This window comes from Lissotriton helveticus, chromosome 3_1 (genome assembly GCF_964261635.1).
Source record: "Lissotriton helveticus chromosome 3_1, aLisHel1.1, whole genome shotgun sequence".
NCBI classification, from domain to species: Eukaryota; Metazoa; Chordata; class Amphibia; order Caudata; family Salamandridae; genus Lissotriton; species Lissotriton helveticus.
Window position 1 is genome coordinate 2,104,719,617 of NC_136061.1, and position 23,244 is coordinate 2,104,742,860.

Consider the following 23,244-nt stretch of genomic DNA (forward strand, 5'->3'; position numbering starts at 1 on the left):
CTTGTAGCCACAGAGTCTGCAGTGTGTAACCAATTGAACTGCTGGGTATCAGTTGCACCGCATTAGAATGCTGAGTGCGTATGTGTGCGAGTGCTTCCTTACAGACTTGTCTGATATTCAATGCACCGCGTCCCAGTGCAGGGCACTGCAGAGTGTGTGTGTGTGGGAGCGACAGTAGGGAATCACCTGTGATTCACAACACTGGACAGCGGTTTGCCTGATACGTTGATTTCTTGGCAGACATGCATCACGTTTAACATTGGTTTTACCCCCACACCTTTAACCAATGGTGCTGCTAAAAAGTGTTATAATTTGCTGTATGTACATATTTCTGATATTGTTGTGACCCGGGGTGCACACTGTAACTGTGTGGTATTGAATTATAAGAATTGCTATGGTGGGCCTGAGGTGGACAACGTATTGCACTGCAGGAGGGCACTTGGGGTGGAGGGTGTAGATTAGGAGCTTTCCAAAGTGTGGCAGAGGGCAACAAACTGGTGGTTGTGTCAGCATGTGCACATCTAGAAAGCAAGGAGCAGCAGACATACAGGAAAAAAACAATATAGAAAAAACAAGCATTTGCAATGCAATAGGTCTCGCAGTTACGCAAGTTTCAGCTATTGACATTGCAAATAACAATGCCTTTTATTTTTGTTTTAAAAACGTAAATAAGAGGCATTGTCATTTACAATGCCAATAGCTTAAACTCGCATTACTGCAAGACCTATTGCATTGCAAATGCGTGTTAATGTGTGCCTGCACTCTGTCTTATGCATGTTGGGTATTCGGTCTAATATTCCTTGATGGGTGCAGGGTGTAGCATAGGGTGTAGACGTTCTCCCGACCCCAGTGGGCCAGTTATAAATATGTCAGTGCATACCTCGGTAGCCGCCTTGGCCGAGTACACCACTAAGGGCGGAGGAGACACATGAAAAAGCATCTCAGGGCTCCACACACTCAACCACGATCCATTCAGGTCAGCACGCCCATTGAGCGTACCCACCATGCTGCACAGCGGTGCCCTGCTCCGGCCGTGTAGGCACAGCCACGCCTAATGCCTGTGCCTTCATTCCAGGTGTGCCTTTAGCGATGACCCCTTTACTTTGGTGAAATATGTTCAGTGTCACTGGGGGAAAAAAAGCGATTACGTCATTGTAATGGCCTTTCTCCCCCGAAATCTGTAAAAAATGTTGATGCACTCATCACACAAGCCATCATTGTGTTTCTTCATAATTTACAGACTTTAACAAAAGAATTTCTCGGTCAAAGGGATCGGAGGTTGTTTAAATCGCGGCTCATGTTGATTACTGTAGTGGGACATTCAAAGAGGTGGCAGTGTTGCCAAGATAAGGATAGTAAGCGCTATATAATTACAAATAAACATCCCCACAATCCTTGTAATTATGCAGGAGGTGAGCCTGCTACTTTGCCACAACCTATATTCTAGTTATACTTCCCTTCAAAATCAGGTAACCCTGGCGTTTTATGGTTCAGCTTACACGCCCTTCGTACACTTTCAGACAAGGCTGTAGTTCGGGGACAGGCCACACTTTGCGATAGACAGGCAGTTCATGTCTGCGATTGTTGAACTTGCCAGAGGCCCGAGAGGGGGGTCATTATCTTCATTCAAAGGGATGAGGCCTGCAATAGGACACCGTCTGGAAAGGGGTGCGCCCCCGCGAGTGTCACAGTGAGCATATATGTCCTTTTATAATAGTTGGGAGGTGAATATTTCCACACGCCTGTCCCCCCCTGCTCTTGGCAGCCTCACATATACCGGTGAAAAAGTTATTTTGATGCGTCACCCGTATGTATGTACAGGCGCTGTGCCCCCATGGACCCCAAGAGGACGTGAGAGCAGAGGGACTGCACCCCCAAGAAAGAAGGTATCTTATGTGTTATTTATTATCTTTGAGAAGTTGAACCCTCTGATGTCTTCTTGCCTAGCGGCTGTTTTATTTCATCGTCCTTTGTGCTTTGTCATTTTTGAGCCGTGAAACGGAATTGAGGTGCACGAAGCGTTCACTGTTCTCTTTCTGCATTCAGACTATGACAGGCCTGTCTGGGTTGATTGCTTGGCTGGAAGATAGCAGACTGGGTTAATGTTCCGGCTGCTGCAATCTCCGTGACGGTCACAGGTTTCCACGCATCACGCCGCCTCCCCTTCGACAGGTAGGAAGTACGTGAGCGCTGTGTGCAGCGCACTGCGGCAGATCTGATCCGGGGCGCCTGGAAAATGTAGCGTGTGGAATCGGGGTTGCTACGACAGAGTGTGGAGCACAGGGACAGGCATGGGCAGTGAAAAACATGAGGTTAAGTGGTAGCATAGAGTGCGGGGCAGAGTGAAAGGTGAGGCGAAGCTACAATATGAGTATAGGTGGCATAAGAGAGCGCGTGGCGGAGGATAAGCACCGCGAGTTAAGACCATGAGTTAGAATTGATAACGTTATGTTTTGCACTCAGTCCCTGTAAATCAAGCACACGAGCGGGGCAGAGAAACAGTAACTAAAAGCTAAATCAAGCACGCGGAGGGAGCGTGTGAGGAGACGCCATACGCGTGCACATCGCCTGTCCGGGCGCACACATGGTTTGTCTCTCTTCATGTACCAAACCGACAACAATAGAGGCTCGCCAAGGCGAAACAGCGCATGTGCTGCATTCCCTAGGCGAGACCTAAAAATATATATGGTGTGTTTAAATGTGACACATGGAATTATTTGTTTCTCTAGGGATTCTCGTACAGCATGCTAGACAGGTCGTCGAAGCTGGACAATCCAGCATAAACAGAATTTTCACATAGCACACAAGATATACAGCGCTAAATAAAAGTTATTTTACAGTAACAGGCGTATATGAAAAACATAACACAAAAAGGTGAAGATTTAAAAAATATATATTTAAAGATCAATAATGAACAGTGTAAACCAGGAAGAGTCTCCATGGACTGTAGAAAAAAGGTGCAATGATAAGGAAATAGGCCATCAAGTATTAACAATGTAAAGCCACAACTGCATAAAGTAGTAATAGTAAGATGTGCCTGTTTAGCCTGAAAAATTATGCTGGAAAGAAATAGATGGAGCGATCAGTGCATAGTGGTGCTAGGTATTGCCATTCAACGTTTCATTTAGACCTTTGTTTACTGGTTTAACGTCTGTAAATAAAGATTACAAATCCAAAGTATTCATCAGTGTTAATAGTTCTATGATATTGCCCCATCTAGTGGTGGCAATAACTTTTTAGGGATGACCCTATTTAAATTTTCATCTCGCTGTTCCTTAGTTATGGGATGGTTAACTGTGCATCAAATTCTGCTCTATTGTGATAAATCCTATAGATTAAGTATTTCTTATGAATCTGAGTTATTGTCACTATAAGGTCCCTGTAGGTTTTTGCACTATTAATTGAGGTAAGAAATCAGAGTATTAGTTGAGAGGGGTGAGAACCAGCCACAAAAAATAATCACAATCCTTGACAGGGTGAACCACTAAAGTCGCTAAAGAAACTTGTGCCTAACCCTATGGTAGCTTTCCACAACGTAGTCAGGTTTAACTTAGAGACAATGCTTAAAGTATACAGGGCCCGATTCACAGAACTAACTTAAGACAAAATCCTAAACTTACTACCATTTTGGTATTCACAGAAGGCACTTACTCATTTTGGTATTCACAGAAGGCACTTATTCATTTCTGTATTCACAGAAGTTAGGAGTCCCTACTTTAGGACGCCTAAATGCCTTCTGAGAATACCGAAAGTATTAAAGTTAGGATTTTTCTCAGTTTATGAATAGTAAAGTTAGGACGCCTAACTTTAGGACTCCTAAACTGAGAAAAATCCTAACTTTAAGACTTTCGGTATTCACAGAAGGCATTCAGGAGTCCTAAAGTTAGGACTCCTAACTTCTGTGAATACCGAAATGAGTAAGTGCATTCTTTGAATACCAAAATGGTAGTGAGTTTAGGATGTTGTCTTAAGTTAGTTCTGTGAATCGGGCCCACAGTACTCATAGTGTAATAAACTAAATACACAATACAGAAAAATCCCAAACTAATTTAGAGAAATAGAGAATATTTTAATAAATAAAGTGATATCAAAACAACAAAAATACAAAAATAGAACCAGTAATATGAATTTTTAAAATTTCAATAAAAAATGGCGCCAAAAAGCACAAAGAATAGGCCACTATTATCTGGTCACAATAGACTGGGTCAAAGTCAAAACTTAAGACCGACCGAGATGGAGCGTGGGTCAGATACAAGGACAGGTACGTCCCGGGGGAAAGTTTACCTTCTAACTTAGACACTTTTGTGGAGAAAAAGTGGCCATTAATTAGTTGTCAGCAAGCTGTATCCAAAGTGAGGCTCGACGACAACGGGTTGCTAAAGAATACGGTCCTGGTGCGGTTGTCGATGACATTGGGAAAGCTTTAGGCAGGTGAAGTCTGAGTCTATGCATGAGAAAGCCTCAACGTCAATAGGATGCTACTCTGCTTCCATTCCGATACAGCCTTCTGCATTCATACTTAGACACCTTTCTGGAAGTCAGATTCCCTTCAGTGGGGAGCACCAGCAAGCTGAGGCCGACCAGCGATTTGACGCTGACGACTGCGGCTTCAACAGCGATCCAGGTCTCTGTCAGTTTATCAGATAGAAAGATGGCGTCACATTTCTAATCCTTAGATCTTGCAGTTTGGGGCAAGCAAGAGTACACTCCCACAGCAGCCAAGGGTCAAAGATCTGGGTGGGTGGTCACCACTTGGGTGTTAGAACTCATGCCATCAGAAGCCAGCAGTAGGGTCCAGAGCAGGTCCAGTTGGAACTGGTCAGCAGAAAGAAGAAAGGCCTCTGGAAGCATGTTGTGTCCCTGTAGCTCAAACAGGTCAGCCAACTTACCCGTGGGGTCACTTCTGAGATCCAGGGTTCAAGGAAAGAAGGTCCAGTCTTCCTTCGGATTCTTCAGACAGCAGGGCAAACCTTCTTCTGATTCCTCACAGGTCCAGGAGTGTTCTGATGAGAAGTCTGTGCAGTCCACTTTTATGCCCAGTACCAACTTGTGGGAGCTCTTCTACCCCAACTTGATTTAGTGCCAGCTTGACTAGAGAGACAAGGGGAGGCAGGCCTAGATGTAAGCTTCATCTGCCAGTGGAAATGTAGGCATCCTGTGACGCTCAAGAAGGGGATGGGTGCAACTCCCAGTCCATCCTGTCAAGGGAGGAGTTCTTCACCCCATCCCATAGCCCTTTGTCATCTATCTGGTAGCAATACACATTGGATCACAGGAGAGCCATATGGTGTCAGGTGACAACTAGACACCAGCTGGGAAGCCTTGTGGTTTTAGGCAGGGAAATTACAACTTTCTAAAAGTGCCACTTCCAAAATCTTAATCTAAAATAAGACTTGGTCATAAAGCTGGATTTTAAATTACTAATAAAATGAGTCTTTGAAACATTATTCTAGTTGCTCCCAAATTGGGTTTAGAATGTATTAAAGATAATAGAGTAAACCAGCGGAAACCTAGAGCCAGCCTTGACAAAGTGAAAAACGACTTTGGAAGTTTTTCATTGCCCGGACATGTAAATATTGCATTAAACATATGTGTCCTACTTTTTAATTACCTTGCCCTATGAGCATTTAGGGCACACCTTAGGAATGACTTATAAGTACTAACAAGCATTGGCAAAGCCAACATGTCTCATCTGCTAGAGAGCTACTGGCTTTTTCAATTTTTTTAGCTATGTTGTTCTGCAGCATGGTTGCTATTCAAGCATGGCTTAAGTTACAAAAAAGTGTCACAGCACTTTTTTCATTGCTGCCAGCATGTGAGAATGGTGGGTAACACAGAAAGGGAGTGTGGGGGGCAACACTGACAACAGAGAGGGTGGGAAAATGATCTAAGACGCGGCCATTGCTGGGAACGTCATAGCTCTTTTGTCTGCATATTAAGTAGGAGGGGTTGACAGGTAACATGGAGGGAGGGAATGTGAGTTGGGGACAACACAGACAGCTAAGTATGGGAAGCAGGGTCTGGTAGAAACAGACAAAGGCGGGTGGGATGGAGGGTTTGGGAGCAATCACATAAACAACAGAGGGTGAGAGGGTGAGGCTTGGGCAGGCAACAGCACGGTTATCATGGACGGAGGGTGGGAGTGGGTTGGGTCAAGCAACACGGACAAGGGCAGTAGATGAGGGAGCCAGGCAAGAAAGACGCACTCTGGTGAAGTGCTTGAATTCAAATTAAAAAAGTACCACCAGCAGTGGAAGAACACAAGCAATGAGTCCAAGATCTAGGCTAGGGACAAGCACACTGAGAGGAAGGAAGGAAGCCAACGGCACCTGACCAATAACAAGCATTAGAAATGCAATCGGGCTCGGATTTATTTGAGTTTGAGCTAATGGCATTGTAAATGGTAATGTATTTTTGCTAAGTGTTATGGAGTGTGTTAATGTGGTGTGTAGTGGAATTATGTGTGTTAGATTATAATTGTAGCAATGGTGGCATGCTGTGTTTTTACATGAATATGTTTAAAACTAAAGTGTACCATACTGAGATTGCTACAATACTTAATTGTGGATGTGTAACAATCGATGCATGTACTGATGGCCGTGACTGCCTGTAGAAATTGTGCACTGATGGCTGGTGGTGAGCAGTAGCATTGGTGGTGGTGGTACTGCTGGCCGTAGTACTGGTAGTGGTAGTACTGGTGGTGGTGGTACTGGTGGTGGTGGTACTGGTGGTGGTAGTACTGGTGGTGGTAGTGGTATTGGTAGTGGTAGTACTGGTAGTGGTAGTACTGGTGGTCGTGGTACTGGTAGTACTGGTGGTGGTGGTAGTGGTAGTACTGGTGCCTGTAGTACTGGTAGTACTGGTGGTGGTGGTGGTACTGGTGGTGGTAGTACTGGTGGTGGTGGTGGTACTGGTAGTACTGGTGGTGGTAGTACTGGTGATGGTGGTACTGGTGGTGGTGGTAGTGGTACTGGTAGTACTGGTAGTGGTAGTACTGGTAGTGGTGGTGGTGGTGGTGGTGGTATTGGTAGTGGTAGTACTGGTGGTGGTGTTACTGGTAGTACTGGAGGTGGTGGTACTGGTAATGGTAGTACTGGTGGTGGTAGTACTGGTAGTGGTAGTACTGGTAGTGGTAGTACTGGTGGTCGTGGTACTGGTAGTACTGGTGGTGGTGGTAGTGGTAGTACTGGTGCCTGTAGTACTGGTAGTACTGGTGGTGGTGGTGGTACTGGTGGTGGTAGTACTGGTGGTGGTGGTGGTACTGGTAGTACTGGTGGTGGTAGTACTGGTGATGGTGGTACTGGTGGTGGTGGTAGTGGTACTGGTAGTTCTGGTAGTGGTAGTACTGGTAGTGGTGGTGGTGGTGGTGGTGGTATTGGTAGTGGTAGTACTGGTGGTGGTGTTACTGGTAGTACTGGAGGTGGTGGTACTGGTAATGGTAGTACTGGTGGTGGTAGTACTGGTGGTGGTAGTACTGGTAGTGGTGGTACTGGTAGTGGTGGTACTGGTGGTGGTACTGGTAGTGGTAGTACTGCTGGTGGTAATAATGGTAGTGGTAGTACTGGTGGTGGTACCGGTAGTGGTAGTGCTAGTGGTGGTGGTACTGCACGCGGGTCTGTAAAATTGGAAGTGTATGGCGGCCCTGCGACTGTATGCATTTGTAAAGTCTGCACGTTTGAAGCCTTGTGGCGCTGCAAGCACGTGTGTCTTAAACATTGCAAGGTTGGTGGCACTGCACTTATGTCTGCATAGCTCACGTTCTACGTGGCACCGCACCCGTCCCTGTGAATATGAAGACACGTTCATAAAGCACGAGTTCGTCGTAAAATCAAAGCGTTACTAAATTTCTCATTTAAAAATGTAGAATTTTGGAAACTATCATGTGCACTGGTAAAAAAACACACATTGAGTCCATAGAAAGGAGACATAGCTAAAGCTATTCTCCAGTAGGTGCAGCAGAGAGTGGGCGCGGGTTGTAATTGGGATGTACAGATTGTGTTTACCTCTGGATAGAATGTTGATTAACCAATGGACAGTAGAGAGATGGCAGCGGCTGTCGATCATGATGATGAAACCTATGTTTCACAGGGACTGGGATGTCTTGTTCATATTTACGGATCCCTAGGACCTATAGGCTTATACCACTGCATTTTGTTAAATAAAAGCACTGTGTATGTGGGTATGCAGCTGTGTGGACATGCATATATATATTATTTACATAATGTGTGTGTATATATGTATATACATATATATATATATATATATATATATATATATATATATATATATATATATCAACGTTTGTAGACATCCGTGCAACATCGGATGTATTCATAATGCATTCTTACCAGTGGTCAGTTGCACGGATGTCTACAAACGTTGACTGTATTTTAGCACCATACTCTATAGGTCCACGTTCGATGAGACTGCCACTCTATTTCTGTAAACATGCATGCACCTTTCCATTGTTTGATGAAGAAGGTGCGATGCCAGCTCATACAGGATTTCGTTACAGAAGTATTTGAATTGAATTTCGTTGTATGTCAGTTACTTTTGAGAGTTCAAAGAGTGTGCATACGTAGCTGCAGCGCTGTGCATGACGGGTGCTTCTATTACACGCTTTACATAAGGGGCACGCTGTTTGCAAAAATGTATTTAATGTTTACTAGTGCGGCTTCAGTCGCTGGATTATATTTAGGTCGTTTATATTACAGGGGGGTTATGTGTTCTGTTTGCAACCTGCCTGCCTTATTACAGTCTCTGATATTCTAATGCAGTTATAACTAGGCAGATCATTGGCTAAACTCTAAACCAAGCCTTTAGTTTTTACGTGGTCGCGGGGCCACACATCAGCCTGCCCCAGGTCACACGGCTTTGTGAGATCTCCAAATGTACAATGCGAGAATAGTAGAAACTGGGCTACCTCTCCTCACGAGGCGCAGTCCTTGAACTGCGCCATAATTGCTGTTAATTCTGCACCCTTTAACTCACTACAAATGCTGAAACGCAGTCTCCGTTTGAAGATATATCCGTATATTTTGCATTGCGGCCATGTCATGTCGCATTCGTTTTGTTATGGCGGCTCTCTCTTTAAAAACACTTATTCTCCACGTACAGCAGTCTGGACGTTACTCACGGCCTTGTCGCCCTTCGTGCTCGTATACACGGCCTCGCTGTTAACTGCGTCATTCATTCCTTCGGAGCGCTAGGCGCTGTGATATTGCGCTTTACCTTGCTGGTTCTGGGAGGGATACTGTGTTTGCAGATGTGTCCTGGGGAGGCCCCGAGGTCACTCTATAACCTGCAGTGGGGGCTTCAGACAACCGCTGCCTATGTGGGGCCTCCTGCAGACTGCGCCCACAGGACCGCACGGCCCTGCAAATAAAACTGCTTCCCCGCGGCTGACACAAGCCAGATCACTGCAAATTGATGGCCCTGCTTTTCTCGTGAGACAGACCCGGAAAATGTAGTTGTGTCTGATGGATATTGGGCTCCGTCTACACGAAGCTGCAAGAAACGTCCTGGAGGTCGGAGAAGCTCTGTTCAGATCAGATGTTCAGTGCACAGCTTCAACCGAGGGTACGTACCTGCAGGAATGTAGCGAGGTACAATGCGAAACTAAATTACAAGACAGTATGTGGAGGGAGAAACCCGCTCTGTAACGCGCTGCAGAGTTCTACGAGTGTGCATCTCAGGAATCCCTTTCAGAGAAATAAAAATGTCTTAAGAAGTGTGAGTATACGAATCATATTGATTTGTGTGATGGATTGTGCAATTATAAATAAATTGGTCCTGAAGTTTCCAATTCTTCAGTTAAATAAACAAAAACACCTTTCGGAAATACTGCTTATTTCGCATGGACAATTTGGCGAAAATGTCGGAAAGAAACTGGAACAGAAAAGTGTGCAGCCCCGTCCCTTGCGGTCTGAGCGCATGCCAGGAAACTAGATTTCTGTTCGAAAGTCCTCATTACCGGCCCTTGCTATCTGGCGGCAGCGTTTAATGGGCTGCGCGGGATTCTTTCCGAAGCGCCGTGTGTTTTGGTTGCTCCGTATCCTGAGCCAGCTAGCGCCTTAAGGAGGCATGCGCCTACGCCTGGGCGCCAAGGGTGCTCGGCTCCTTTTGTTTCGACGTAGTTACCTCTCGCAGTCCACGACAAACTTGGGAAATGTAGCTCTAGTTTACCATGGGCATGTTATCACGGTCCTCTCAGGAAGCTGCGCGCTGAGAGCTGCAGAATTGTGAACGCGCCCGGCCATCTGGATTCACTAACGGAGGCACGCTGACAGCTCCTAATTATAATTTATGTACTTCTTAGCGCGAGCACGCACGAAATATGCCCAAAATGGCGGAACTAAACTACATTTACCCTATCACTTCAAGCCTATTAAAACGAAAACACAAGGAAGACGAATCACTGACGAGATGACAGAAAACGCTAAGGAATGTCTGGAATTTCTCTCTCCAAGGCCCTAGGAGATACTTCTTCTTTTTTTTCTCCTTTAACATTAGTTCTCAAACTCCTCCCAGTTTCACTGGGAAGGAGTCCGAGCCCTAAAAATCAAGCAAATGAGAGGTACAATGAAGTCAACCAATGTAAGTAATAAGTGGGCATTAAGCCCACAGATAAAAAACAGAATGTATTGTGTCATGTATCTCAGTTAGGCCCGGGGCAAAACACTGCCATTTACATGCATGCGTTTTTCCTCAGTTGCCTTCTCCTTCACACAATGACTTTTGACACGGTGTACAGTCATAATATCGAGTCTTTTATTTCGACTGGACAGAATATCGAGTAAAAAATATAGAATGGACATAATATCGACTAGACATAATATAGACAACAAAAATATCGACTAGAGAAAATTAATATCGAATAGAATGGACATAATATCGAATCAAAAATATAGAATGGACATAATATCGACTAGACATAATATAGACAACAAAAATATCGAATTTAAGGTAAGTTAATAATAATTTTTATTTTTTGTGTAATATAAGTCTGTAGCGGGTTGTGGGTTTATAGGGGAATAGGGTGGGAAGTACTTTAATTCTAATTAATTAAATATGTTAATTTATTTATTAATATCTATTTAGAATTAATTGTTAATTAATTATTAATTGGTAATTAATTAAAATATAATTGGCAATTAATTATAATTGATTAATTGATAAATATTTTAATTTTAGTAATTTATTTTCTGTAGCGGGTTGTGGGTTTATAGGGGAATAGGGTGGGAAGTAATTTAATTATAATTAATTAAATATGTTAATTTATGTATTGATATTTATTTAGAATTAATTGTTAATTAATTATTAATTGGTAATTAATTAAAATATAATTGGTAATTAATTATAATTGACTAATTGATATATATTTTAATTTTAGTAATTTATTTTCTGTAGCGGGTTGTGGGTTTATAGGGGAATAGGGTGGGAAGTAATTTAATTATAATTAATTAAATATGTTAATTTATTTATTGATATTTATTTAGAATTAATTGTTAATTAATTATTAATTGGTAATTAATTAAAATATAATTGGTAATTAATTATAATTGATTAATTGATAAATATTTTAATTTTAGTAATTTATTTTCTGTAGCGGGTTGTGTGTTTATAGGGGAATAGGGTGGGAAGTAATTTAATTATAATTTATTAAATATGTTAATTTATTTATTGATATTTATTAGAATTAATTGTTAATTAATTATTAATTGGTAATTAATTAAAATATAATTGGTAATTGAAAATAATTTATTAATTTTTAAATTGTAAATTAATTTATTGTTAATAGGTAATTAATTAGTATGAGAAGGCAATTTTTATAATTAAATAATTTTATTTTGTATTTATAAATAAATATTTAATATTTGTATACACTTTTTTAATATTTTAATTATTTGTAATTGGTATTACTATTTATGTTATTTATATATATTAGTGAAGTATTTACTTTCCCTACTATTGCACTCTCTGAAGTTGGAATAGTAATTTTAACCCCTACGCTATCCAACACTTTCCCTACTGTTGCACCCACTGGAGTGGGTATGCAACGTTTACAACGCTACTTTTACTATGCACTACCATTACAACAAAACTTTTAAATTGCAAAAACTTTTACAACGCATACATTTACAAAGCATGTTTTTACAACGCAGATACCGTTACAACGCATACTATTACAATGTAAGTATTAGTAAGTATATAATTATTTTTAAAAGGTTATATGTTTGGGATTTTGGGTAAAGGGGTATTTTTAGGGTTCAGGGTCAGTTTTCAGTTTTTGGGTAAAGGGGTATTTTTAGGGTTCAGGGTCAGTTTTCAGTGTTTGGGTAAAGGGGTATTTTTAGGGTTCTGGGTCAGTTTTCAGTTTTTGGGTAAAGGGGTATTTTTAGGGTTCAGGGTCAGTTTTCAGTCTTTGGGTAAAGGGGTATTTTTAGGGTTCAGGGTCAGTTTTCAGTTTTTGGGGTAAAGGGGTATTTTTAGGGTTCAGGGTCAGTTTTCAGTTTTTGGGGTAAAGGGGTATTTTTAGGGATCAGGGTCAGTTTTCAGTTTTTAGGTAAAGGGGTATTTTTAGGGTTCAGGGTCAGTTTTCAGTTTTTGGGTAAAGGGGTATTTTTAGGGTTCAGGGTCAGTTTTCAGTTTTTGGGTAAAGGGGTATTTTTAGGGTTCAGGGTCAGTTTTCAGTTTTTGGGGTAAAGGGGTATTTTAAGGGTTCAGGGTCAGTTTTCAGTTTTTGGGTAAAGGGGTATTTTTAGGGTTCAGGGTCAGTTTTCAGTTTTTGGGGTAAAGGGGTATTTTTAGGGTTCAGGGTCAGTTTTCAGTTTTTGGGGTAAAGGGGTATTTTTAGGGTTCAGGGTCAGTTTTCAGTTTTTGGGTAAAGGGGTATTTTTAGGGTTCAGGGTCAGTTTTCAGTTTTTGGGGTAAAGGGGTATTTTTAGGGTTCAGGGTCAGTTTTCGGGTAAAGGGGTATTTTTAGTGTTCAGGGTCAGTTTTCAGTTTATGGGTAAAGGGGTATTTTTAGGGTTCAGGGTCAGTTTTGGGTTTTTGGGGTACAGGGGTACTTTGTAAAAATGAAGTAAAATTACATTTAAATTAAATTTATTTAATAAATTATATTAAATTATATTATAATATTTTATATTAATTTATATTCAAAAAATTATTATATACTTACCAATACTTACGTTGTAATGGTATGCGTTGTAAAGGTATATGCGTTGTAAAATCTTGCGTTGTAAATGTATGCGTTGTAAAAGTTTTTGTGTTGTAAAAGTTTTGTTGTAATGGTAGGCGTTGTAAAAGTATGCGTTGTAACGTCATACATCCCTGGAGTGGGAATAGTAATTTTAACCTCTACGCTATCCAGCGCTTTCCCTACTGTTGCACCCACTGGAGTGGGAGTAGTAAATTTGACCTCTACGCTATCCAACACTTTTGCTAATGTTGAACTCACTATAGTTGTAACAATAAATTTTAAACATTTTCTAAAATGTTATATATGTTTATTTAATAATATGTTTATATATATATATATATATATATATATATATATATGTGTGTGTAATTTTTGGTGATATAATTTTTTTAATTATATAAATTATTTATTAAAATTACATTTTTTTATTAATTATTTCTAAGTTTATATTAAATATATTTATTACTATATTAGTTTTAACTTAATTTTAAGACATTTAAAAAAATCGATATTTTGACAGTCTATATTTTTGTAAGTCGATATTTTGGAGTCGATATTTTGGTACTTACCTGTTTGAAGATAGGGAGTCGATATTTTGTCAATCGATATTTTTTACTCGATATTTGTGTATCTCGATATTTGTGTCGTCGATATTATGTCAGTGATCCTTTTGACACACATTTGCGTGCATGACAGTGCAGGATTAGTTTCTATGAAACTACATTTCCTTACAAATTCCACTTTGTAAGAACATTATCATGACACCTTCAACATCCCATTCATGGTCTGAACATATATTAGGCAAATGTGATTGTATGTTGTACATCCATACGGCAACACAGCTATCTATAGAGCATAAACAAAGGCGGCCTGACTGGCTAAGGTCTCAGCTTTCAGTAAGGATGCTTTTTGTTATAAATAAACAAGCATTTCCAGGTTAACAGAGGAGCGCTCACTGCTGTTGCAACTACACGACTAAACCTCAGCCTACACGACTACACGACTAAACCTTAGCCTAGCTGCTTGCTGATCCCTCTGCGAGGATGGATGTCAAACCTGTGACCAAGACGGGGACCTACATTTTTTTCTCTGTAGGTAATGGGGGTTGGATCATCCAATAGGGGAACACACACACACCCTAGACACTTAGGTTGGAGAACGGATAGTAGGAGTATGAGTACGCTATATATGTATATTGTATATATATAGTTTTTATATGCCTAAATATATACTTTGTTTCGGCAAGATGGTAGAACTGTTCATTATGTTCATCGTCCTTACATTGCTAATCACTTACATCTGCTTCTGTCTATCGATCATCACAGCACACATATTCCATGCAAGAATCACAATGGTTCAATAAATATTGAAAACACCCCTTTTTGTATTCTTTGTATATTTCTTCGAGACAGAGCACGAGTGACTGAGCAGAAAGGGTTCCAGATCTGTTACTATGATTCCTGGGGATCAGGGTTGTCATGATCTGTGGTTACCAAAACCATTTGCTGCCTGTCTAGGCTTGGGGTTCCTTATGATGGCACTGTGAGCTAGCTGGTCTATAGGACAACATATCCTTATGGGGTACATAGAATCAGTCTGACACCATCCCAATGTTTAAGTTGCCCAACAATCATATAAGTATAAAGAAATAAAAGGGGGCATGTATTAGCCCATGCCAACTCATTCTCAGTTAGAATGTGAGAAGAAAGACCTCTTTCAGGCCCTAATAGTATCTTTCACCAAGTAGCTATATGCTGTTCAATCGCCAAGATTTAAAGGCCCCTTGGAATGTCTAAAACTACTAATTTACAGAAGAACATGGGTCTATACAGTTAAATGATAATTCCAATGGAGCCAGTAACGGTAATCTCAGGGCTGGTAAAAAACGTGCAGCAGCCGATTAAAGTAAACTGCATGCACTCTACCTTGGCTCTCACCCATCCTCCCAACATCACTCTACCAGGTGACAGTGGCAGCTGGCACAGTTCAGGGAGGGGGTGCCGGAAGAGGGGCTAAAGAATAAAAAAAGTATCTCCTCGCGGTGTCTTGCAACTCTCTCCATTGTTGTCTTCAGAACGGAGCACCCAGGAAGCACCCATGCTCCCCTGAGCCAATCACAGCACTGAAATGCAGTGTTGTGATTGGTCTGAGCACAGTAGTACGCCACTCAGCCTGGGAATCGGGGCCTAGTCATGTTGCCCCCCAGGCTGTAATGCAGCCTGGGTGGAGAACACGCAAAGTGCGCATGAATGTTTGGACGGTCCAGCCAAACATTCATGCGGACTTTAGGGAGTGCAAACCACTCCTCCCCATCCCTTCTCTGTCAACAGAGCAGCCCTGCCCCGTCCCACCCGCAGAGCTGCTGCAACAAGAAAAAAGTACAATGATAATAACAGAGTTATTATCATTTTATTTTTCCTTTAGTGACACTGCTTAAAATCAGGGGGGTGACGCTCCTCCGTCTTAGCCACTACTAGGCGATGCATGGGCAACTGAAGACAGGATAAAAACACCATGTTGATCACTCACGGATGACACCAAAACGCTTCCCACATAGATCTCACGGCAAACCAACATCCTTCCCACCAAGCACTCCCTCACGGTGTATGGAAACGTTTAACTGAGTGTTCCGTCCTTTACCACAACCGGAGAACCAGCGAATAACTAAGAGAACAAGATCATGTTGGAGGACGAATGGTGTCCCAATACGTGACAATATGAGATGTTGTGGTACGTTTCTGGCACTGCCTAGCTCACTGGGGTCATCACTCTGCGAGTACTGATAGTTGTGCATTTTTGCACTGCAGTGATGTTTCACAAAGACTGTGGTAGCAGTGCTTAATTTTAGTTGGTTCTTTCTGGTGCTCAGCACCTACACTTAATTGTTAACACTGGTACTTATGAAAGTCTCCCAAGCAATTCTTAAAGCTTTGGGGGCCTGGAATAGCCTGAATTATCACACTTGTAAGAGTGTGATGCTTGTGTGTGTTGGTACTGTCATTGTCAGTGCAGGCAGGGGCCATGGGTGGTGCAAGCTGCAGTGGCCTCCTGACAAGGGCCCTGGCACCAATTTATTTTTTCACAAATGAAGCACTGGATGTGTGGTTGAACCACTTGACGCGATAGGATGTGAGGTTTGTACTTTATGGTTTTGTGTCATATACTGCAGGGACTGGCCTGTGAATGCCCATGTTGTGTGCTGCGGAGTCGGAAATTGTCTGTACTGAATGAACCAGGTTCTGTACTGAATGAACCAGGTTTCAGCCCTCTGTGACTCGGCACACCCTCACTTCACTGCCAGCAAAGCTGTTCTCTTCAATACTCCCAGGCAGCAGCAGTTGAATTAGTGGTTGTATTGGAAAGGAGTTGGTGACTTGGGTAAGATCACAGGGGATGTCAGTGAGGAAATGGTGTTTGCAAGCGCCAATGAAGAGAAGGGCTACTTCACTGCTGCATTCCTGTTCTCACCCCTAAATCTATTTGAAAAGAAAACAGCTGCCAACAGTCTCCCTAAACTGGCAACATAGTTACACAAAGTTTCACAAAACAGAAAGATGGAGCTCAAACCACTATACAGTAAATATTATAAGTATCTGATATAGCGCAGACCCAGCTCCAAAGAGCATTTCACTGATAGCGTTGGACTTATTTATTTACTTTCAACGAGTTTTGTATAGCGCGAACATGGCCTGAAGGCATCAAAGCACTTTAAAGAGTAAGCACAAGAGAGAGTAGATAAAACACTATATATTTAACAGTAATAGGAGTAAACTGTAAACAATGGGATATGTAAACAGAATAGCAACAAGTATCCGAGTTACATAATACGTAAACAAAAATACATAGCAACATTATAAAAAAAGAAGGATCCAATAGACATTAGGACATGTGGATGCAACAGTTCTGAGGTAGTTGAGGTAGGGAGATGTGAGGGAGGGGAGATGCATAGGCTTCCACCGAGGTATAGAACAAACAAGGCATATTAGTGCTTACGTTCATGACAACTTAGTACTTTACAGAGTAGGCACTTATAAAGCTACAAGTAGTTCAGTTGGGTAAGTACCACAGGGTACTGGTTAAGAACCTGATTATTTCTTTCACAATCAATAGTGATTTTGTACTAGACTTTTATAAATGTACCACACCTCAGTAAGTTTTTATTAAAAATATATATATTTATTAAGTTATTTGTTTTGTTTCTCTATTTTTCTTGCCAATTGTGTAAATAATTTTAAACAGACAGATAATACCAATGGGGGCTGTCTGACAGAGAAAACACAATACCAATTACACAGATAGACAATTCAATGGGTGATAGTGGTGACATATAGTGCAAATAGGTGACCTTTCAAATTCAAACAATAAACAAGACAATAACATAAATTATCTGTCCTTTTCAGGTCTTTCCCTTTAGCTACTCCTATTTTTTTAAATAATTTCTATAGTGAGCCAGGACATGAGATAGTTGTACGTTGACGTTTCGACCCTGTATATATATGTGTTTGTAGATACATCAAGTACGGTCTTCTTCAGGACAAAAGAAGGAAGTGCACAAGTCCTTGGTGGTTGGGAATTCACAAGATTAAATCTATTAACTCCTCCAAGCCCGGAAGGAGTTCTTATTCAAAGATCATCAATCAACCAGCTGTTCAAACTTTAGCTGTGTACCACTATTAACCCAGGTTCTCAAGGATACAGGGTGACCACATTGATTTTAATGATGTTACAGCGTAAGCACAACAGCAATAGCATGAGGTACATAGAGAGAAGAAAAAAATATATAGTGACCAAAAAAAAGAGTAAACAAAATACAGTGGGATATCTAAACAGAATAGCAGCAATTTTCTGAGTTACAATGAAAATAAAAATACATATCAAGAATAAATCAAAGAATACGATAGACAGTGTACACAAAGGTTCTGAGGCAGTTGTGGTAGGGAGGAGGGTGGGTGGGGAGATGATGAATAAGCGGTGAACTGTTAACGGACCAGTATTTGGGGGTGGGGAAATGTCACCAGATCAGCGACACTACTTTGTGATATGAGGGGTGGGTCGTCATCTCATTGGGAAGTTATAGGCAGCACCCTCTACAGTGAGTTGTTATCGATTTACAATTCGAGGCGCAAGGAGATACCTTGATTTGCCCAAAACACGCCAGTCTTTCTGGGATTTACACCCATGTGGCTAGGTTCGAGGGTGCGCTGCTGAGCCCTCGGAGAAGACCTGTGTAACCAAACTTGACGGGGGGGGGGCTGCAAAGTACGTGAAGGGCCCCCCCCCTACGGACTCATTCAGGAGCTGTCCGGTCAGAGTACTGTGCTGAGGGGGGGCCTGGAGCTTGGGGCCCCCTACAGCCCCTGCCAGAACAGAGTACTGTGCTGAGGAGGGGGGCGTGGAGCTTGGAGACCCCCTGCATCGCGGGGGCTACGGGGGGCCTGTGCTACGCGAGGTGTGTGTTGGTGAATGATGCGCCAAGGCACAAGCTCCCCCTTCAACGCAGAGACTGCTCCATAGCATGGATGCACCATGGCTGCAGGCGGCGCGTGACTTCCCTCACACTCCCTGCCCCAGGGCCGACTTGTGAGGAGACCACATCAAACCCCTTCACTTCACACACTCAGGAACGGGCCGCGTATGTTTTACGCGTGGCCATCTGCAGTGTCACTGTGGACAAAAGAGAGCAGTAAAGGGAAAAGACATTTTCAATGACAAATGTCAATAGTGAAACCAGACCAAAACTATGACACACGCGCCTTATCTGGCTGGAATCCGGCTGCGTGCCCGAGCAGCAGCCACTGAGGGTTTCTACGAGCTCCTTCGACGGAACCACTCCCAGGCCGGGCTTCAGACGCCGGGGCGACGAAAGGTGCGCCTTTGTTTAGAGCAAACAGTCTTGGCATCTTGCACAGAAGCGCTAACTGCACCTACTGCCCTCTGCTCCTGCAAGCCGCAGGCAGAACTTCTAATTCGCCTACCCACTGCACTCCTTTTACGAGCTCATGTGGATAAAAGGCGGAGCTTACCAATGCACGATCTGTCCGTGCAAACTTTGTGCTGTTACCACGTCTCTGCAGTGCACCAGGTGCACTGTCTAACCATCTGACATATCGCCTGTACTAAAAAGTAAAGCATCAGAAAACCATGGGGTCTGACGTCTAGCAGGTGAGCATCATTCCTTGTACTCACAAATGCGCATTTATTTGCCAAAATGGCCACGGGGTACTGGCCACCACACCCAAAGTCTATCTGCCTACTTCGCCTCCGTATTTCACAATAACCTTCGTGGAGCTAGCCTTGCAGGTAGTAGTGAAGCAAGGATGCCATGGGCCCTGGTGAAGCAAGGAAAATGGCACTTTTGACTGCCGCTGAGACACTAAAATACAGAATTGTCTGGGTTTATGCCTCCCCCTTACCCCTAAACGCTTGGGTCCCGGTGCCACTGCACCTGCTGCACCAACGCTACGCCCCAGGAAGTACGCAAACGTGAGGCTCCTATGGCGCGCCCTTTCGTTGTATTTCCCATGGAGAAGGGTTTTGTGACCCTCTGGGGTGGGGGTGTACCATGGCGATTAATGGAAAGAACTGGCATGCACACTCCAGGCTGCTGGAGACAGGAGGGGAATAATGAATAACAACGTCACGTATTTGCGTCATGGCTTCACGCGGTGAGTGAGACTCGCAACAAAGGCATCCCACCAAAGAGGGGCACTGGGGGCGCCCTGTACAGCATAGGAAGGTGCCCCCACCCCACCCCCGCCAAAGAACAATGGAACGCTCCGCGGCGTCCATGTACCACTTGTGGGAACAGGACAAAGGTCAAAGGGGCCTCGAGCTATGATGTCAACAATGCAGAACGTACCCTAATGTATCTGAATCTAAACAAAGGGTAAGTGACACTAAGGAGGTAGAAAGCGCAGCTTCCAGAGGCGTGCACGCAGGGTGCTCCTCACCGGCGCTGCTATAAAGGGCCCAACTAGTGCGGCTCTCGGTGGCAGGAGGGAGGCGATCCATCGGCTTCTGTAGGGAGGAATGCGGCAGGGGGCGGCGGGGGCTTCAAATGATCTGACGATCACAGACTGCACGGAACAGGAAGATGCTTGAACAGACAAACTGATGGTCACGAGTAACATATACAATATAGCACTCGCTGCCACGAAGTAGCCTCAAGGCACCATAGAAGTGTTGCACCTAACAGCCAATTCCACAAATAGTAACAATACAACACATCAGCAAATACAAACGCATGCAAGAGGACGCAGCTCACCTGCAGCCGGGAAGCATCCTCTCCCTCCTTGGTGGTGAAAGGGTTAACGCACATGAAGTTAGGCCTGCTCCCTCGCAGTCTTGACAGAACGTGCTTTTCACGCACGGTTTTCGGGGTGTCCGCGGCGCTGGCAGCTGTCAGACGAGATGCGCGGTGTGGGTATCTCCTTCGCACACACTGGGGGAGTTTCCACAACTGCTGGGTGCACCGACCAGTCCAGGGTACAGAGGTGGAGAGGGGCCATGCCGAGCCCCAGCCGGGGCTGCCCCACCCATGGCCATCCTGGGATCTCACCAGGACCAGCGCCAAGAAGGGGCTGGATCAAACCGTGGAGGAAGGAGGGCACCCCCAAGTTCAACCACCAAGGTGTATTCTGACCCCTGCGATCTCTTAGGAAGGTGTATCCTCAGGGGACGCTGCACGAGACACGCTAAAAGCCCCTGAGCTCTCAGGAGGGAGTGTCTTCAGGGCACGCTCTAATGGGCCTGTTGTAAATCCCCCGAGATCTCACCGGCACGTGTATCCTTATGGCAAACTCAAGGAACAGGCTGTAAACTCCCTGAGATCTCTTGGGACGGTATATCATTAGGGCACATTCAACGGCAGGTTGTAAATCCCCTGAGATCTCTCAGGAAGGTGTATCCTCTGGGCGCATTCCAAGCGTCAGGTTGTAAACTCCCTGAGATCTCTTGGGAAGGCTTATCCTTAGGGCACACTCAAGGAACAGGCTGTAAACTCCCTGAGATCTCCGGGAAGGTTTAGCCTTAGGGCACACTCACGGAACAGGCTATAAACCCCCTGAGATCTCTTGGGAAGGTATATCCTTAGGGCACACTCCAGGGACAGGCTGTAAGTCCCCTGAGATCTCTCACCAAGGTGTATCTTCAGGGCACGCTCCAAGGGACACGCTGTAAACCCCCTTAGATCTCCCGGGAAAGTGTATCCTTACGGCACACTCAAGGAACAGGTTGTAAATCCCCTGAGTTCTCTCAGGAAGGTGTATCCTCAGGGCACAGTCCAGGGGTCCTGCTGTCAATCCCCAGAGTAAAGCACGAAAAGGACAGGTGACCGATGCCCCTGGAATCTCAGTGCCAATAACCCTGTGCTCTCAGCGGTGCGCTCTTTTGTCACACACTCGGGGTGCAGGGCAGCGCCTCCTGAGATCCCTCAGCGAACCCCTCGATGCCAGGGCGTCCCATCCTCCCGTCCTCCCGCCTCCGCTGCTGCCTCCGGCTCCGAGTGATGAGACGCTGCTTTTTTTGGTGCTTTACCTCACGACTCTGCCACATCACACTTGCAAGAGACGAGTTGAGACGAATCTCACGGTAACTTTCGATAAGCCTCCAAGCAGATAAAAGCTACGAGCAATTAACTTCCTGGCAGCGCTCGCACTTTCCTTGCCACTGGCTCTCGAGGTCTGCGCCGGCCGGCGGGGTGTTTATCTGCCGATCCCCCGGGGTGTTCCTGTCCGTACCCCGCTCTCACGTGCTGGGGTGTGGTGGTGGTGAGAAAGCACTGGCAGCCCCTGCCTGCTCCCGAGGGGCCGTGGTGTGCTCGGGAAGGCTGGGCTCCCGTCCTGTGCGTGAGCCTCTCGCTGGTAACACTGAGCAGCCCCGGTGTGGACAGCTCTGAGCTCCAGATAGCGCTGCGCCCGGGCTCGCCCTGCTCTGTTTCCCAGGGGCGGGGATCCCGCGCCGGCTCCTGGCTCCCTCGGCAGCCTTTGCCCCGCTGCCCTAACCTGGTATCAGCAGGCTCAGCTCCTCGGCCCTGCGCCCTCGGCCTTTGCCCCCTGGCCCCGGCACCGGACTCTGCTAGTCACGGAGAGCGCCCTTCAATGTTCGCCCAGGACTGTCCCTCTTCCGTCCATGCCTCTCACTCTGTCCGCCGCTCTTCGCTGCTGGTGACTGATACTCCCCTTTTTTGGTCTGTCCCATGCCTGCGGGATACCTAAGGTGTTTAGAAACTCCTCCTGAGTCCGCCCCCGCGTGTCCCGCTCGTTTTCGTGTTTATAGAGAGATCTCCTGTTTACAGTACCCACACGACAGTGGGACTTCAGACTTTTAAACAGAAGTTTTAGGTATATGAATACATTTTTTTAAAGTTCGGCTTCCCCAGGTGTGAGACTCACTTCATCAGCACCAGTGGTGCTATTGGAACAAGCTAAGAGTGAAACTGTACTCCAAGGAGTGACACTTACACCCAATGAGTGAGACTTAAGACGTGGGCCTATGGTGTCTAACAAATGTTTCGTATAACAGCCTTCCTCCTCTTACCAGGTTCCCAGAGTGATTTCACCATTTCAGCATGTGGAGGAACTCATGGACACACTGGCATAACAAAACTTGAGCCCCCCCTGCAAGGTATGTGGAGGGGCCCTCCAGACTCACTCAGGAGCTCTCCAGCCAGAGTGTTGTGCTCAGGGGGCCTCATGGAGCTTGGGGGACCCCTCACACTGCAGGGGATGCGGGACTTGTGTTACGCAACCTCTATCAATTAATCAATCAAATATTTGTAGAGCGTGCTACTCACCCGTGAGGGTCTCAAGGCGCTTTGTGGGTGGGGGAATGAAGAGTCAGCTACTGGTCGAGCAACCAGGTCTTGAGCAGTCTCCTGAAGGTCAGCAGGTCCCGGGTCTGACGTAGGTGGACAGGTAGAGTGTTCCATGTTTTGGCGGCGAGGTGGGAGAATGATCTGCCGCCAGTGGTCGTTCAGCGGATGCTTGGGATGGTGGCGAGGGTGAGGTTGACAGAGCGAAGCTGGCAGTTTGAAGTGTAGA

The 23,244-nt window shown here is 44.5% G+C and overlaps 1 protein-coding gene across 1 annotated transcript in view; it reads right to left on the minus strand.

Moving 5' to 3' along the window:
- The window catches only part of LOC144824146 (ADAMTS-like protein 5), a 297,391-nt gene extending 275,012 nt beyond the window's left edge, over positions 1 to 22,379 (minus strand). The window contains exon 1 of the mRNA XM_078683277.1: positions 20,469 to 22,379. Within this exon, the coding sequence (XP_078539403.1) occupies positions 20,469 to 20,485 (17 nt within the window). The 5' untranslated portion in view covers positions 20,486 to 22,379. The remainder of the gene's footprint in view (positions 1 to 20,468) is intronic.
- Between the last annotated feature and the right edge of the window lie 865 nt (positions 22,380 to 23,244).